The sequence below is a fragment of the Brachyistius frenatus genome, unplaced genomic scaffold, assembly GCF_029030835.1.
Source record: "Brachyistius frenatus isolate BFR_SWC_R1_liver_20210118 unplaced genomic scaffold, ASM2903083v1 Contig_2, whole genome shotgun sequence".
In the NCBI taxonomy this organism is placed as follows: domain Eukaryota; kingdom Metazoa; phylum Chordata; class Actinopteri; family Embiotocidae; genus Brachyistius; species Brachyistius frenatus.
In genome coordinates, this window is record NW_027210601.1 from 9,019,072 (window position 1) to 9,037,778 (window position 18,707).

The 18,707-nt window shown below is 43.2% G+C and overlaps 1 protein-coding gene across 14 annotated transcripts in view; it reads left to right on the forward strand.

Moving 5' to 3' along the window:
* The window catches only part of LOC138620738 (cytoplasmic dynein 1 intermediate chain 1), a 55,713-nt gene that overhangs the window by 27,320 nt on the left and 9,686 nt on the right, over positions 1–18,707 (forward strand). For all 14 annotated transcript variants that reach the window (XM_069698184.1, XM_069698222.1, XM_069698163.1 and 11 more), the window contains 4 exons: positions 11,471–11,617; positions 12,971–13,084; positions 13,368–13,501; positions 14,124–14,268. In XM_069698184.1, coding sequence (XP_069554285.1) covers positions 11,471–11,617; positions 12,971–13,084; positions 13,368–13,501; positions 14,124–14,268 — 540 coding nt within the window. The remainder of the gene's footprint in view (positions 1–11,470; positions 11,618–12,970; positions 13,085–13,367; positions 13,502–14,123; positions 14,269–18,707) is intronic.

The window sequence follows — 18,707 nt, forward strand, 5'->3', positions numbered from 1 at the left end:
TCACATCTATGCATCTATGCAATGTGACACCGATGTCACATTGCTGTAGGGAGGAAATAATTTTTCCTTTCTGGATGTTGAAATGAAAGCATGAAGAACTGCCATAGAGCTATACTGTTGAAACAAAACATCTTCCACCTTCCTTTCTCCTTGTTTGCCTCTCAGGATTTCAAAAGCACCATTTTTCATACCCCATCTGGCAACCATCAATCCATCCAGTAATCTACTGCTTGTTCCTCTTCCATCCTCTGATGGCAGGACTTGTGTGAGTGAAAAATTGTTTGAAACAAACACATGCCTTCATTTGACTCTTTACATGAACAGTGACAGTGGAGGCCAGTTTTAACGAAATACAAAGTAACGTTTTGGTGGAAAAGAAACTAATAAATTTAGTAATAGCAAATGACACTACGGAGGGAGGAGTGGGGGGATGAAAGGATCGGGTCTGAGGACCTTCACAGCTCGCACAAAGCAGGCAAGACCATATAGAGCCGTCTCAGTCTGTGTGTATGTTAGCCCACCCACGCTTCTGCCCCGTCTAATGTCGGCAGTGCTGTGTTTCCCAATAATTGATAAGTCTTCCTCATACTGTGAAAGGTGGAACACGCGTGTAGTAGCATTAGTGCCATGAGCAATGACATCGCTGTTTGAAGGTGACGTTAGAAATGCGCACACGTACTTTCACTTTCAAAAATCCTGCGTACCGGACAAATATTTCAATTTGTAGGTTGCCATATAAGTCGAGCTCCATAATGGATTTCTAAAACACTCCATTCTTTCACAGCGCCATCATTTATGCTGCTGCTGAAATTCATGTGGTCGTGCGGATAGATTACAGCTATGCATCTAGTAGCTTTAGGATTCTGTAGCTTTTTCCATGTGGCGCTCTGACGAAATATGTTTCAGTACATCTGACTTTATTAGCGGTGCGGTTTCTCAGCATGCTGATCTGTGAATTGTCAGCGTTGAGTAGTGGACGTTTTGGAACCAGGATATTTGTGTGAGCAGCCGACAAAATGCTCCATAAATCATTCGGCTGTAAATATGTGCAGCAGAGGTGGACTGTGTTTCAGTATAAGCGGAAATGCAGTGACAGGGTCACAGCGGCTCCTGTTTGCACTCTGTAATAGACACGTACAAACCACTTCCACAAACACAGGCCACTTGTCCACATGCAGAGATTTGTTTTAAGTGAGTGTTTACTGGAAAGATGTGCATTATATGAAGTGCTGCTGATGCTGACAAGAAAAATGACTGAGAGCCGACAGAAACTTTAAAGTGCCCCATAGCCCTTGTTAGTCAGGGAGTTAGTGAGGCCCGGGCCTGTGCCATGGTCTCTTCATGAGGGGAGACAGAAAAGTTGGCTGCAGAGGAGAAAGGACGAGTAGCGGATGATGGAAATCGAGATCAAATAATTAAAGAAAGAATTCATTTGACATCCTGGATTTGGATGAAAGGAACCCAAGAGTGGTTGGAGTTTTTTTTTTTTTTTCTAGTTCTCTTTCTCTCTGCGGTGCCCTTTGCAAACAGAGTTGCAACTCTAGTTAGCTGTGGATCAGATGGCTTTTAATGTGCGAGCATGTTCTGCTGTTTAACCCCCCCAAAACCACAGGGCTCGGTGCCTCTTCCTCTCTCTGCCTCATGCTTTCTCTTTTTCTTTTCACCTTCCACCTCCTGCCCTTAGACAGAGTAACAGAAGGCCAGCCATGTGCTTTCTCCCCGCATCGCACACATTTACCGTTTGCTATACACATGCAGTACATTCACACACTCACACGCACACACACACACACACACACACACACACACACACACACACACACACACACACACACACACACACACACACACACACACACACACACACTGGCACACACTAGTGTTTATGGCAAGCAGGGTTCATCAGTATTTCAGCCATTTTTGTTTTTACAGACTTGCCCACAGAAGCCGCTTTCGTCTGGTGGATGGGGGTATAGATGGCTGAATACTATATGTGTGTGTGTGTGTGTGTGTGTGTGTGTGTGTGTGTGTGTGTGTGTGTGTGTGTGTGTGTGTGTGTGTGTGTGTGTGTGTGTGTGTGTAGGATACAAAAGAATGACAGTGCGGGGTGGTATTGGAGGGCTGGGGTTTGTGGTTGAGGTTGGAGTCAGCGGGGGCTTTATTGTATAAGTCTATGGCTTATAGAAGGCTTCATATTTCAGATGGGGTTTTGGTGAGGTCAAGCTTCTATATTTCTTGTCGAGCTGTGTGCAGTTCGGTGAGTGGTCTTAGTGATGCAGAAACTTTCCTTTTTAACAAAATGTAACCTCATAAAATTGTTGGGGTGAGATGATCTCCGCTTGTTTCAGGGCAGTTTTATTAGTTTCAGGACTTTTTGGAGCTGTACTTAGAAACTACGTCGATAGAATACTATTGCTTATGTGCATTGCAAACCACACGGTGAAAGAACAATCTGCTATTTTTTTTACTTTGCAGAAGCGTTGCTGGTTTATGTCCTTGACATGTTGGTGCAGCAGTAATTCAAAAGCTAGTTTAATTTCAGGAGGAGTCTCAGTGTCAGTTTGTGCAAGTGCAATCTGGGAACGGTGCACAAATATTTCTGGCAATGTGCAGCAGTGCTGTAACATTGCATTTTAATGCAATACTTAAGGAGACAAGCTCGGGCTTGACAAATTTTCTTCCCACGTGGAGTAAACAGATGTCACAGAAATGTCACAGTTCTCATTTTTGTATCTCTTGCTGCTTCGCTGTTACTTTACATCTCTTTTTTTTTACCTCTACGTTTCTTTATCAAAACTATTCACAGCTTTCTCATTCTATCGTATCGCATTTTACTGTTGGTTTAGATGGGATTTTGCTCTTGTTTCAGAATGATTCAAATGTTCTGCCTGACAAAGAATACAAACTCTACTTATAACACACTAGTAATATAAAAAAAACACCTTTTTAAAATAGTTGTCATTCATGAATCCAGCTTTACCTTTATGCAGTCAGCTATTACGCAACTAATTTATTTCCCCATTACCCTTATTGTATTTATGTTATGATAAATAGTTTTCCTGATGTTTCATTAGTTTGTAATGTGATGATGAATGTGTTATTACTTCAAGACAGTAAATAAACTGTATCTGAGATGAAACAGTGTAGTGGGGATCCCGTTACAATCCCCTGAAGGAACTGTTGCAGTTTCATGACCCGACTTGAGGAGCCATTGGTCCATAATATAGTGGAGGAAGTGTGTGATCCATCAGGTTGTGGATGGGGTCTGTACTGCTGGAAAAGGGGCTGCCACTACTGTGGATTCTGGTACCAGCATGCCTCCCCTCATCCCGGCTGTCCCGGCAATTGGACCCATCATCTCCCCGACCCAGTTGGGTCCAATCTTGTAACTTCACACCAGCCTCTCAAGTGGGCAAAGTCACACCACATTAGAGGGCCCGTTTGACTTAAAACCGCTGCTGAACCCCCCCAAACCACATGCCTCCCTGTAACAACCCCCACCGCTACTGTCATATCCCATTGGACTCAGTCATATTTTTATTAATATCTCGCTGCCTTGCATCGCTCCCCGGGCCTTTGTCACTTCCAGCAAGGTTGAGTAAGAGAACCAGAGAGTGAGAGGGAGGGCGAGAGAACTGTGCACAGCATTATTCAGTCTTTGACTGGGTTTGAGCATATGTGCAATTTTACTGGAGAATGAACCTGCAATGTGTTTAGCAGTAAAATGCTCTAAGTTCCCGCTTAGCAGATGAGTTAAGACTGCTGACAGCGTTTTATTTTGGCACACCAAATAGATTGAGCCTAATTTTGCAAAATGTGAGTGTTGAATGTTGTGGCGTCTTAGTTTATTTTGTACAACTTTGACTGTACTGATCAGAGACTGTAGTGACTGTTAACTTACCAAAAATACTAGAAACAGAGGGAAGTCTGATTCTGTTTTAAATGTAAAAAAACAAAACACATTCCTTTAAAGTTCACTTGTTACTATGTTATACTGTTTATCCTTTGCTGCCATGCATCTGTACAAAAATGAAGTGTAAAAGAAACAGTATGATGCAGTTATACAGGGGCTATGTGCTGGACTGTTCTTCCAGTTGTCTTCCTTTGTTGTTACCGTAAGGTTGCCAAGCAACAAGTGGTGTCTACAGCTTCCTGAGAGAAAACAAATAAGTGTGTTTGCCAAAATGTCAAACTATTTCTTGAAAAATAATCCCAGATAAGGAGGATAACTGAGGTTTCAACGATACAATGTGTGAGTGCTGAGACTCAAGTCTATTGGACTATTATTCGAAGACTCACACCCTTCCTCTGCATGTACACACACACACACACACACACACACACACACACACACACACACACACACACACACACACACACACACACACACACACACACACACACACACACACACAGACTCACTTAAGGAACAGTGTAAACTCAGGCTCCACCAATGTTAATTAAACTTGGAAAACCCTCATCTTGGACAAAGCTGATGGGAAGCGTGACTTTAGCTTCATCCTTGAGATGTTGGTGTTTGTTTGTTCTGCACATCCAACATCAAACTCGTCTGGTGACGAAGCTCATAGCGTTGACTGTTGTTCTGTGGATGGACTGTCTGCTTCGTGCTTCAATCTAAAATTACTGCGCAAAACTGTGGTCGACTTATCATATGCCAGCTTTTACCTGACAGTTTGTACTGCGACTCATTGTCTCCTGTTTGTACTGTAGCCTCTCATCTCGCAGCACATGTTTTACTGGAAGCCAAAGGAAACGTGTTTCTCTCCTCCTTTTGTTGTTGAGTGGTGGTTGGCAAACAGCTTTTAGGTGATATCACCGCCCCCTTCTGGCAGTAGTAATTTACCAAGCACCTGTAAAAAAAAAAAAAAAAATAGGGAAACAAGACAATTGTCGCATTAACTATTAGATTTGAAAAAAAAAATTAAATCATGAAACTTACCTAATTTGATATGTTCAACAAGAGTTCTGGAAAAGCGACATTTCCACTTACCACTCAAGTTTGGTGAATGGTACGACAATATCTCGTCAATAATTTGGTTTAACTTTGGAGAACAGACCTGAGGAGGAACTTGTTGCATATTTCCAGTCAGGAATCAGAATAGAGTAGGGCAGAGTACGGTTGAGCCAAACATTTCACATTGTATCATATTTACAACACAAATCCAATAAAACCACAAATGAGCAAAAGTGAAAAAAAAAAATGAGCCAAGCAAACAAACAAGATATGGAAAGTGAAGGAAAAGGAGCTGTAGGAGGCAGAGAAAGGCCTGTTTTTGTTCCCAGAGCCTCCTCCTCGTGCTCCTCGCTCCATTCTTCGCCTGGTGAAATGGAGACTCTGGCTTGGTATTTGTCTCTCCTTGCCAGGAACCACAGAGTGACAAAATCTGTGGGGTGTCATAAACGAGCGAAGCCAGGGGTAGAAAGGTGGTGGGGGGAGGTTGCGAAGCCGGGATGCAAGGAAAGACAGTCAGATCCATCTGGTCCTGATAAGGCAGAGTGGAAAACAGATGAGTGCGGTGAGGCAGAAGGAGGGATGATGGAACGTTGATCTACTTGGGAGGATATACTGTCTAGCGTGCCCTCTCAGCCCCCCCCCCCCCACCGCCCCATTCTCTCCTCAACACAGCTCTCGCTCCATTTCTGCCTTCCCCGAGTCGACTGCAGCAACAGTTTGTTGCCCGAGGAAAGAACGAAAGCGAGGAGGAGGCAACAAAGAAGGGAGTGTTTGCCTCTCTATAGCTTTCTTTCTCCTTCTGTCATTCCTTCGGACATCCCTAATCCCTCGCTGGGTGCCATCTTTCATCACGGTGCACCATGTGTATATTATCCTGTACAGAACACTTCCCATTGATATAATAAGGGCCGCCAGAAACACTTAGCCTTGGGAGCCTGTGTGAGATACGGTAGATGATACTTACGAGTGAGTTTCTCATTTCTCACACACACACACACACACACACACACACACACACACACACACACACACACACACACACACACACACACACACACACACACACACACACACACACACACACACACACACACACACACACACACACACACACACACACACACACACACACACACACATACACACACACACACACACACACATACACACACACACACACACACACACACACACACACACACACAACACACACAACACACACATTCACAAACACACATTCACATACACACACACATACACACAAACACACACATACACACACACATACACACACACACACACACACACACACACACACACACACACACACACACACACACACACACACACACACACACACAGACAGCAGACCCTGCCTGAGGAATGAAATGAGATCCACTGTTCTGCCTGCCAGAGTGTCTCTCTGTAAAACTTCCACAATTTATCTCGGGCCCAATATACCAAAGCGACTCTCGCTGCGGCGTTCTCTTCCGGGAGTTGTCACTCCCCACATCCTCTCCGTCTACGCTGGCAGGAGATGACTTGGCAGGTGTCTGACCTGCACTGCATGTGAGATGAGAACCATCCACAGAGCCTCTCAGCGTTTGGAAATGAAATGTCAATCTTGGCATTGAGTCAGGCCTGATATGGAGATGCAATCGTACCGGGAGTTCTGTGGACACGAGAGATGTTGAGATGTTATTTAGACAGATGTGCTGCTTGTATGACTGGTATGTACAGAATATGAAAGTGAGCAGCGTGGCTGCGTTTGATTTAAAGGAAAGCTTTGACATTTAGGGAAATAGGCTTATATTAAGCTTTCTTACTGTGAGTTAGATGAGAAGTCCGATAGCCTACCGCTCTCGTGTCTGTATGCTGAGTATGAAGCCGGCTAACTCAGCAACAAAGTGAATAGGCGCACTTCCCAAAATGTCAGACTTTTCCTTTAATTCCATATTAGCTTCGCACATCAAATATTTTATAGTCATGTTAAGACACTGAAATAAATCTCCTCTAATAGATGTAAAGTCTGTATTTGACGACAAAGGCTCACAAACAAATAAAAACGGAATCAACTAAACAGGAAAAGATGACAGAAATCCGGCCAAAACATAACCAAGCTCATCATAATTCAACTCTTGATTTCCGTCATCAATCCCATTCATGACAACAAAACTGAGAATCCGTCAGACGATCCCCTTTTAACTTAAATCATAAACCTCCTTTTAGCGCGCAACACATTTGTCAGGGCCTAATCACACACAGTACAATTAAAAGGGATGAAACTCTGAAACATGTGTGCTGACGTGACATTCGATTAGCGGCGTTTGGGGAGGATGACTTTTATCTGAAGTCCCAAGTTGCTGCTGGCGGGCGCCTCGTGCTGCATTATCGGGACAAAGTCGGGCTAATTTTCAGTAGCTCTTTCGCTAAGCCTGACAGTTACATGAGGGGAATGATGGCATAACCTGTGGTTTCTCAAAGAGGGGATTCCGAGTTTAGTGGGGAATTTTCCTCTTAAGATGAGGACACTGATAGGGCTTAGGAGTTCAGCTGACATATGGAGCAAATAGAGGGGTCTCTTGATTTGATTTAGCTTCTCTTTGTCATTACTCATGTGGGGTTGAGATGTTTATTTAGGGTGGTAGCTGGTGGAGGAGACGGGAGAGGAGCAGAGAGCGTGGATGTTTTCTGTTTGTGTCGGTATATTCTTGTGGGTTTGCGTGTTTATCTTTTTTAATTGACGACCCCATTAATAGTAAAAGGAGGGTCATAGCTGCCTCCACTGGAACGATCGAGGAGATAAAAGATAGCAGTTTCTTTTGTAATGGAGACAATTTATGTTAAAATCCTAATTGTTCAACTTTGACAAAGTCATTAAATACTCCAATGAGATCTTGTAGCAATCTGAAGGTTTATTTCACTTTAAGCATAAGGATAAGGGAAATTTGCGGGAAAACTATGCCGATTTTTGCGCAGAATTATCAAACAAGATGTTTAATTTAGTGAGCCTTGAAAGATTTTGTCACCTGGCAGAGCCAGGTTAGCTAATCCTGGACTTTATGCTAAACTGAACTGTTAGTATTAGCTTTTATTTAACAGGCACATATTTTTCTTAAAGTCCAGCTTTTCTTTAGAGGAAGAAATCTGAAATGAAGAAACATTTCACTGTTAGATCGTGTTCATAATTCTCTCTTTCAGAGTTTTAACACTGTTTAAGGTTTTGTGTGTGTGTGTGTGTGTGTGTGTGTGTGTGTGTGTGTGTGTGTGTGTGTGTGTGTGTGTGTGTGTGTGTGTGTGTGTGTGTGTGTGTGTGCAGGACTTAGGTTTGTCGGCCCACTGATGGAGTCTGATGGAGGGGGAAGAGACCTCAAACAGTAGCCTATCAGACAAACACAGAGGTTAAAGGTCATCCCTAAACTGTAAGACATTATAAGTGACCACGGTCGAGGCAAAGTCATCTGTGTGTTTTGGAAAATAAGTGTTTGGACTGGAGTACCTGTTTTACTGTCACAAAGCCTGGCTGTAGTGTCTGTACTGATCTGGTCAGGAAGCTGTACTCCTACAATTCTTTTTACACAGATGCACACAGTTTTGGCATCATTCATCATTGTTGGTGTCTTTATTGTACTTACAAGCAAAGCTAGCAATGTAACTTTTACAGATGTTTTATATTTATATTTGATGTGAATAACAGTCAATGACAACAGCCCCCTGGCTGGTCAGACCATCAAATCTTGTTTAGTAGTACATGCTAATAAGCCTGAAACCTCGATCCTTTTTTCATCTGACTGTGTAAATAAACTTTTCAGAAAGAGAACTTCTTGCCAGCTGAAGAGCGACTTTATTTTTAACCCCAAAGTTCAGTTTATTTTGAGACCTGACATCTGAAGCGACTTCCAGGCCGTTCGTCTGGAAGCCGTGACTCCTCAGAAGTTACAAAAACGAGAAATGAAGAGTGCCGAGTGTTTTCTTTCCCTCTGGTTTGTTTTCCAGTCTCCTTTCAAAATGAACTGGGGTTTTGGAGTTGGCTGGGTTGCACATTGTGTGGTGGAAGGGATAGAGAGAGAGAGAGAGAGAGAGAGAGAGAGGGAGAGAAATGAAAAAGAACTGAAAAATAAGACAAATATTCAACTATTGCAGACTGTATATTAGTTCAGTCGTCTTAGGATCTGGCCCTGGAGGAAGCAAAATGTTCCAACAGAATTTGCTATGATGCCACCCCAGTACTGTTTGGTTTCAGTGGTGCCAATAAATTGATTTGTACATTTGCTTTTAGTAGTATCTCCAGTACATACGGTAGGGGCCTGAAAAAGGTCATGATGAGATCCTGAGGCGAGTTATATCTCAAATTTGTAAACCAGTCAGTTGACCGTAGAGTGAATCTTGCTGGTATGAAAGTGAAACAGTGGGACATCTGAGATTAAAAAAAAAAAACAACAACAACAACAACCCCAGTATTCCTGCTACAAATTAAAGAATTGAATTTATCAACATTGAAATTCACCTTTGCTTATTTTATTGCACATACAGCCGTATTTTTGCTGCTCTAGCCCCACTTGGTCTGTCATGACCTGTTGCGTATGATGGTCAATGTTCGCTAATGTATCTCAAATCTGGCCAGACATCTCAAGATCTGAATAATAAGCTGGATTTTAACTGTTTAACTGACATTACAGAGTCTATGACCTGATGTTCAGCATCTATTATAATCCCATAATTACTACTTGTGGCTGTTCAGCTAATTGGTGCATATTCTCACTTGAAGTTGTTTTCACCTATTTCTTTAAGCATTCCCAAAGTTTCTGTTGTTTTACTGGCTTCCTGCCGCAACAGCAAAGCATTCATCTCCCATTTTGTCATCCTTTTTAGATAAGATGATGTCCAATGAATTCCTTATATAAGTCATTCATCTGGGAGGATTCAATTAAGCCATCTTTATTATAGTAGTCATTGAGTTCATTTGTAATCGCCTTTATTAGAATTTTTAAACTTGAAGTCATTGCAGTCTCTGTGTTAGTTGAACAAGTAGTTATATCGTGAAGTTTTGAGACGAAGGGGGCCAAATTCTTTCCTATAAGGGCCAAAAATGTGTCTGGATGAATGTTTATGTGATGTGAAATTACATTTCACTAAAATGTAATATGTTTCACAGAAAATCAATATTCTAAATCTAAAATAAAATGTCAAATGAATTTTAATTACGCTACTTTGTAATCTGCGTAACAGTAATTTTATTATTTTGGAGAAATTATTTTCGAAAACAGTTATGTTGCCAATTTAATCAAAAATGTTCTCTTGTTGACGTGCCACTGCATCGATCTCTCGCCTTAACTGCAGCCCAACGTCAGTGACGCAGGGACAGAGGGGAGCTCGACAGCACCAGACTGCACATTGTCGTAAAACTAATGTACTTTTCAGCAAAACAAAATTGCAGTTTGTAGTCACAACAGTTTGGATTTTACAGCACTTAAGAATAAAGAGAATAATCATGAGCCTTTCAAATGCTTTGGTGGGCCCCAAATTATCTTCTAATAATTAATGACAAGTTTTGCCTCCAAGCAGTCTCACAGCTGCTGTTTCCACAACAAAACATCTGACTAACACTTTTCAGGAACACTAAAACTGTCAACAGTGCTTCTTCTAACAAATCTACAACAACATTGGGCAACAACCTTTTTTTGCGAAATGCTACCCTGCATGTTGTTCTAGTTTTACTGGTTTTAATTGTGATTTGTGTTTGTGAGCTTCATTTTGAATACTCTCTTGGCCCCGTTTTGCCTGTAAAAAAAAATGTTTCTCTCCTCTTGACACCATGCTGGTTCGGTTGGTTCTGATGAATCTGTGCATTAACACGGCTCACCCTCCCGGAGCATGTCGCTGCGCTTTCTCATAACTTAAGAGCACAGATGCTTCAGTGGCTCTGGGTCAGGAGGAGCTAGCCGTTGCACGCAGAAGCCCATATGGGAGGAGCACTGAAGAGGAACCAAAACTCAATAAACATAGCATTGAGAGGGGGTTGGGGTGGGGTGGGGGGGTGGGGGGTGGGGGGGTTGTCATGATTGAGGCTACAGTGAGCGCTCCAGTGGCTGCTGGGGTTTTGATGCTGTAATGTGAAACGGCTGGGGGAAAGAGGACTACAATTCCCCTCTTTGTCTGGTCTGCACCCAGCGTCACTGCTCTGTCCTCTCCTCAGCGGACCCTCACAGTGTCCCAGACTCATCATCTCCCTCTCTGTCCATGGCCCATGTCTGCCACCCATCACGACGCCTTGATCACTCCTTCTCACCCGCACCCTGTCTAGCGTTACCGTTTTTAGTTCGTATCTTACTTTGGTCTTGCTCTTTTCTCAACCGTCTGCTTATTTTTTTTTTAATTTTTATCTCCTCAATTCATTGGACCGAACCACTTCTACTCTCGCATGCTCCTTCAGTTTGTGATTTCCCTATAAAATAACCAGAATAATAGTCAGCTATTCTTCTCCTCTCTCCTCAGTCTCCGGTGGTGTCTGTGGGTTTTGCCAGGTTTCATCCCAACCTGGTGGTAGGAGGGACTTACTCAGGACAGATCGTCCTGTGGGACAACCGCAGTCACCGTCGGACCCCTGTCCAGAGGACCCCCCTGTCTGCTGCTGCACACACTGTAAGGCCGGCTCCCCTTTATCAGCATAACATACAGTTAATGTGCAGTCTGACAGAGTGTAAGATCACACCCCACTTTGATGCAGAACTGTAAATAGTGTAAAACAGAATAATTTCTTTAGCATATTTAGCACAAATTAAAGTAATTGTTAGAACAACTCCCTGATGTGCTTTTATTAGTTGCATAAAAACAGCAAAATATAGTGATTTCGTAGCAGCTTTTCAAAGAAGAGTCAAAGATTTGAAAAGTCTTTCACGTAAACATTTTTAAAAAGATTTTGAATTGTAATTTATTCCATCAAACACAATACAATGTTTACAGAATAATAGCATGATACGAAGTGTGATCAAAAATTTCAAATCGAAGGTGATCAAGCGATGCAACTTGAAACTTGAAGTGATATCTTCTCCCTGCTCCATTCACGATATTATGCTGCGCTCCGTTTGGGTGCAACAGGAAGAGTCTTTGATTGCACTTCATACGTTGTATCCCGAGGAGTCTCTCAGCTTTGACACTGATGGTCTGACAATATCACACACAATATCACACACACACACTCACACTTGATGGGAGCAGTTGTGCCCTATACATAACTGAAAGGACAGCTCAGTTCAGCCTCAGTGAAATCTCTGACCTTTAACAAATTACCGTCAAATATATACTAGCAATATCTCGAGGCCAGAGGCCGTTTATAATTGCGGCTACAGTATGCATGTAGACACACACTGCTACACGCCATCCATGCTGCAGCTTTAAAGGGGCTGCGGACTCCAATAATGAAGCCGCTGCTCTCGTCCTCTCCCGTTAGTGAGCCCAGTATGTTAGCATGCTGCTGATTGCTGAATGGATTCTTTGTGCAGCCTCATCCACAAATCAATTACGGGTCAGTAATGGCTTCACACACTCGTGGATTTGAACAGCAGCAAACATCCCAAAACGTAGAGTGATTTTAAAGGACCAGTGCACACTGGCATGCGAGCCGTCTGTGAGCCCGAAGTCGTGATGTCATATGTTTAAGGTTTAAATTACATGATCATCACAGGACCGTGTTTAAAATCCTATTTTATTATTAATAGCTATCAAATATTTGGTGTCCCCGGCAGCCTGCTGCAGTTCGGAATTACCCAAATATTTCTTGTGCAAGACGGCCAAGTGTGCAGAGAAATTGTTATCCCCCTAATCAAAGCGACTAATAATTGTGATTTATTAGTGTGATCACAGCGTGCAGTGGAATAACAAGTATTATTTTAATGGCAATAGTTGTAATCAAGTGCTGCATTGTGCGAGCGTGTATCTTCACCCATCTCCTCGTCGTTTGTGTGTCTCTGTGTGATGGTGTGTGTGTTTGTGTAGCACCCGGTGTACTGCGTGAACGTGGTCGGCACCCAGAACGCCAACAACTTGATCACTGTGTCTACAGACGGCAGGATGTGCTCCTGGAGTCTGGACATGCTGTCCCAACCTCAGGTATTCAAAACAACGTCCAAACAACCTGCTGCCGGCTGCACTTTACACAAATGTCAAGCATTTTAAGATTTAATAACGCTGCTTTGGTCAAATGCAGAGTTTTGGTGCATCTGGAGTTTCTCATGTATCGTCCTCTCACTTTTACATTTACATTTGTCAGTGTTTGATGTGTGTATTGGGTCACGCAGTCATGGATTGGCACACCTTGATACTGTGTGTGTGTGTGTGTGTGTGTGTGTGTGTGTGTGTGTGTGTGCGTGCGTGTGTGCGTGTGTGTTTGTAGGAGACCATGGAACTGGTGTACAATAAGTCCAAACCCGTGGCGGTCACCGGCATGGCCTTCCCCACAGGAGACGTTAACAACTACGTGGTCGGGAGCGAGGAGGGCACTGTGTACACGGCTTCCAGACACGGCAGGTTGGTGGTCAGAACATGCACACACTCTTAAACACACACACACACACACACACACACACACACACACACACACACACACACACACACACACACACACACACACACACACACACACAGAAAAGTTCAACAAAAAGCTTGACGTGATCTCATGATTGTGGTCTTGACTGTTTCTTTGCATCTTAAACGGTTTCCTGTTTACATCGTCTGGAATTACAATATAGCTGTATCTACCTAAGTTTGTAAGAAACAGAAATGTAGGAAATCAAGGAATTAAAAGTGTATTCGCGTGCATCTTTTTGTCTAATGGCCTTTAAATTGCTGGAACTAATACGATGAAATAGTGTCACTCAATTGCAGAATTCATTTTTTACTTGTTTTTATCAACATTCTTATTGTGTTTTTAATCAATTTAAGAAGATAATTATGTCACTTTTACTTTACAGCTTGTTTACTGTGTTAGTAATTTTTTTTTTTTTTTTTTTTTTTTTTTTTTTAGCATGACTACCCTCAGTGAGAAATCCCCAAATTCTCTTTCCTTATATTAAACAAGTTAAGATCACTAAAACACTGCAGAGCTAAATATCCCAGTTATAGATGTCATGCTTGTGTTGTCCCTCTCCAGTAAAGCGGGTATCTGTGAGATGTTCGAAGGCCACCAGGGGCCAGTTACAGGCATCAGCTGTCACAGCGCAGTGGGCACCGTCGACTTCTCCCACCTCTTCATCACATCCTCCTTCGACTGGACCGTCAAACTCTGGAGCACCAAGGTACAGTGTGTGTGTGTGTGTGTGTGTGTGTGTGTGTGTGTGTGTGTGTGTGTGTGTGTGTGTGTGTGTGTGTGTGTGTGTGTGTGTGTGTGTGTGTGTGTGTGTGTGTGTGTGTGTGTGTGAAAGAGGGGGAGAAAAAGGATGTGTGGGGGGTTGATTGCAGAAAAAGAGTCCTGAGAGAGAGAGAGGGCCGTGTGTGTTGTGTTGTGAAATTCTTCAGTTGTAACCGGTCCCGTGATTATTGGGACCTGAATTTAGCCCGTCAGTCCGTTTCCTCGCAGCCTCTGCGCTGCCATTTAGATCTGATGGTAAAATCTTGTCTTCAAAATGGTAACGAGCCTGGGATCTGCTAACACTGTATCAGTCAACCTGATGTCAACACAGCTTTAGAACAAGGTGTGACTGCAAGGCTCTACTCAGGGCAAAACCAAAAAAGTGTTACCGTTACCTCAGTGTAAAGGATAAGCATAAACACTGGTGTAAATATGGTGTTAACAGGCTTTCTTTTGAAACAGTTGCTGCTTCTTCAAGTGTCAAAATTCAGCTACAACCCGGTTAGATCAGGTTTGTATATCAGCCCGTCTTCATCTCTCTTAAACACTGTTGCACCTCATCTGAAAAATAACCGGAAAATGTTTTGTATTAGTGGGTTTCTGTCTCCTGGATTGCAAGTGAAAAAGTCCCTGCCTCTGTGTGTGTGTGTGTGTGTGTGTGTGTGTGTGTGTGTGTGTGTGTGTGTGTGTGTGTGTGTGTGTGTGTGTGTGTGTGTGTGTGTGTGTGTGTGAGTGAGAGACTTGTAATTTATTTTGAAAGGAGGGGGGTGGGGGGGGGTGTCCCTCCCACTCAACAATCCTTGCAAAACACAAATGCACTGATGGGATGGGGCTGGCTGCCGGCTGCAGGTTCACTCACTGAATGTAAGTCAGACGCTCTCTGAAGGTGGCCGCTCCTCCTCCCGCTGGTTTTGAGTGACCTCGTCCACTCAGGGCATTTGTTCTCCTTTCAAACCGATGTGGTGGATTCCATTTAGCAGAATTTCAGTGGCAGTAAAAAGCAAACAGCCCCCGTTTCTGTCAGAGTGAGGTCGGAGGATAGAAAAGTGAACTAATACATTGAAAGAAGCACTTTTGTGGAGGTGAGACGGGGGGGGGGGTTTAGTTTTGGCAAATTTGTCATATTGCACAAAAGACTTTGAGAAATGTGAAGAGTAGAAAAGACAAAAGATCCCAGACAACAGAACAAGGTTTGAAATGAGGAATGAAGTTACAGCAGCTGGAAAGGATGAGGATTAAAAAAAACAAAAACAAAAAAAGGACACCAGTAGCACAAATAGATGTAAAGGTGAAGCAACCACAGGAGGGAAGGATGGAAAGAAAATAGAGAGATAGGAAAATAATTATAAGTCAGCAGGAAAGAGGAGGGCCAAAGAGCCAGGAGGCACTTTAAAGACATAGGACCTGATTCACTAAAGGTTTCCGTGTGTAAAATCACGTGCAAACTCCGCACCGCCCGCAAACAAATGTCCAAGCAGCTCTACTGACGACGTGCAGTGAGGATTGCTTCTTTCAAATGTGTCATTTAACACACGTTGTCCATTTTGCGTGTTTGCCTGCATGCATATGTAATATTGGGCATTTCTGCTTGAAGGTGCAAAATACTGGGAGGGGAACTGCAAATACAGAAATTTAGCACCCGCAGCGATATTTACTAAACCTGAAAGTAGAAATAGGAGAAGTGATGGCGTGTTTATTTTAGTACGACTGAAATCTGGAGAGACGGCTGCTCTTATTGTGGCGAGAAGGAGACGCAGGAAAGCAACAAAAATACTTAGAGAACGTGATTTTACACACGTTTAAACATTTATGAGATGACGGAGGGAAAAATGATTCAGACATATCGTCTGTCCAGCGATGACATTTCTGAGTTATTGAATGAACTGAATGATGATTGACAGCCAACAACAAGGAGGAGCCACGAAATACCAGCAATTAAAAAAAACTTCTTACGACTCAGCATTTACTTTCCTCTGGGTCCATTCCAGCGTATCGCTGCTTGGACGTCCCGTCCAGTCCAGATATTCAGGTGTGCTGTCACAGGTCCTGAATGTCTCCCGCAGAATTCACAGGTAGCTTCATCAGGTTCACGAGCACTCGCGAGGCGCTGAATGAAAAGCCACCTGCTCATCACAGAAAGATCTGCACCTGCTGATCGGTGTTTGTCTGAGGGACACTTGTGTTTCCGTGGGTCAGTAACGTCCCCGTCCAAAAACAAAAAAAAGGTGCGCCGGGTGAGGCGCGCAACCAGACGGGTTTTCTTTGACATTCGCAGGGTTGTGCACCACAAATGACCTGAACCGTGGCAATAATTTGTCACTAACTTTGATGTGGGCTCTCCGCTCAAGACCGTGTGCAACTCGACTGCTGATTTTGATCAAGCAATGAAACTTGCAGTACTTACTTACAGGAGCAGTCTCAGAACTTTCTGATCCACCCTACCTCCAGGGAAAAAAAAAAAAAAGAAAAAAACCTGTCTTGGAAACACGACATCCCGTACAAACCTTTAACTTTAATATTCACTGGTCCCTTTGTTTGGTTGCCGATTAAAAGAATCCAGCGAGTGTGTGCGTCGCGTTGAAGATGAAGGTGGTGTCACGTGGTGTTGCTTTAACCTGGGTAGAGTAGAGTAGAGTAGAGTAGAGTAGAGTAGAGTAGAGTAGAGTAGAGTAGAGTAGAGTAGAGTAGAGTAGAGTAGAGTAGAGTAGGTACCAGCAGTGGAAAAGAGGCTTACAGTTTGTTATAAATGTAGTTCAGGTTTGTTATATGGTTCGCTGAGTGTCTCAATAGTTGCTACGATCTAGGAGTCTTGAAATAACTTTGAAGGACAGAGAGATCAGCCTGAGCAGATATAGTAAATATAGCCTCCAAAAAACAAAAACAAAATCAATGCTTTTCAATATGATGGAAATACATAATGCATATTGCATAATACCTTCAGCTTTATGCAGGATCCAGTTACAGCTTTCATACTTGGCTGGGACAGGCAGTAAAGCACTCTGATGAATTTTGCCTTGCGTTTGCATGCAGCCAGTCCATAAGTCATGCGCAAAGGGTCCCGTGACACATATTAAAACATTTCTGTGGATTTTCATCAGAAGAGTGTGTTATTTTTCAGGATTTGGGAATTCCCTTTCCTTTGAGGGGTACCGCAGGAATGTGTGTCTGTCTCTTATCCCACATAACCCATATTTGTGTGTGGTCAGGCGGAATACCTGAGCGCATGGGTGTGTGTAAATACAGACGCACCACACACGCCTCATGCACACCTTAAGCAAGCTGCCTTTGCTTGCCTAAAATCCCCTTGAGGTTTGCCATCAACCCTCCAATCACAGCCATCACAAACTGTTATAACACGCACGCACACACGTACGCACGCAGTGAATTCTCTCTGCGTCCACGCACACGTTTGCCCTCGCAGTTCAAAAAGGCCGTCGCACAGAAGCCTGCTGATGTTTTCACACTCAGCGGTGCAAATATTGTGGTTAGTGAAACCATTTGGACTCGGCCAGAGTGTGACGATGTCACAACAGATTGGAGTGGGTTTATGATTGTGCATAACTTGAACCATCTTTCTCTCTTGACCCCAAAGTCTACTAAGTGATTGGATGGAGGGTAATCGTTCCTCTTTGGCGCTCTCTTGGGAAGTTAACCGAAGGCCTGCATCGCTGTCAGTTCAGGTGATTGTTAGTGAGTGTTGATAAGATTTCAGATAAGTGTCTGCAGATTTGTTTGGAAAAGAGAAAATTAGATTATAATTTGTCCCGGTGAGGACCATTCCAGCACCATTTCTAATTTTGACGACGGCGTCCTCGCAGCGTGTGGTGATTAAATCTGGTGTGGAGCTGTCGCACTCGTGTGTTTTTTTTGTTTTTTTTTGGAGACGCAAACGCAGCCAGCGAAATCGTACGACCCCGGCTGCTGCAGAGATGAGACGTTTTGGATCCCTATAAGATGGCTGAGTGATGAGAGGTTTTCTGTACGACTGGCAGCCTCCTTGACATTTTGAATTTTGAGGCAGCTAACGCACCGTGGTATTTTATTAATGCCGAGGTCGTGAGACACAGGCGGGCTTGCGTTGTCAGCAGCAATATCCAAAGCATTTAACGCCTAACTTGCATTCAAATGATTTGTGTCAATAAATTGTTATTGCACTGTGACATTAACTATCAGTATCCAGTGTTTTAGCGATGGTTTTCCAGCTCAGACGTGCTTGAAGCTGCTGAGCTTCTCGGCACAGGAAAGATAATGACAAGCAGTTACTTCATGTGCGGCGCCGAGAGGATTAAGCTTCATTTTAAGATTAGTTTTAAGACATATTTACCCAAATCACGTTGGTTCAAATTGACAGATAAGGACAAAATAGTAGTTTACGTGTCGCGTCGT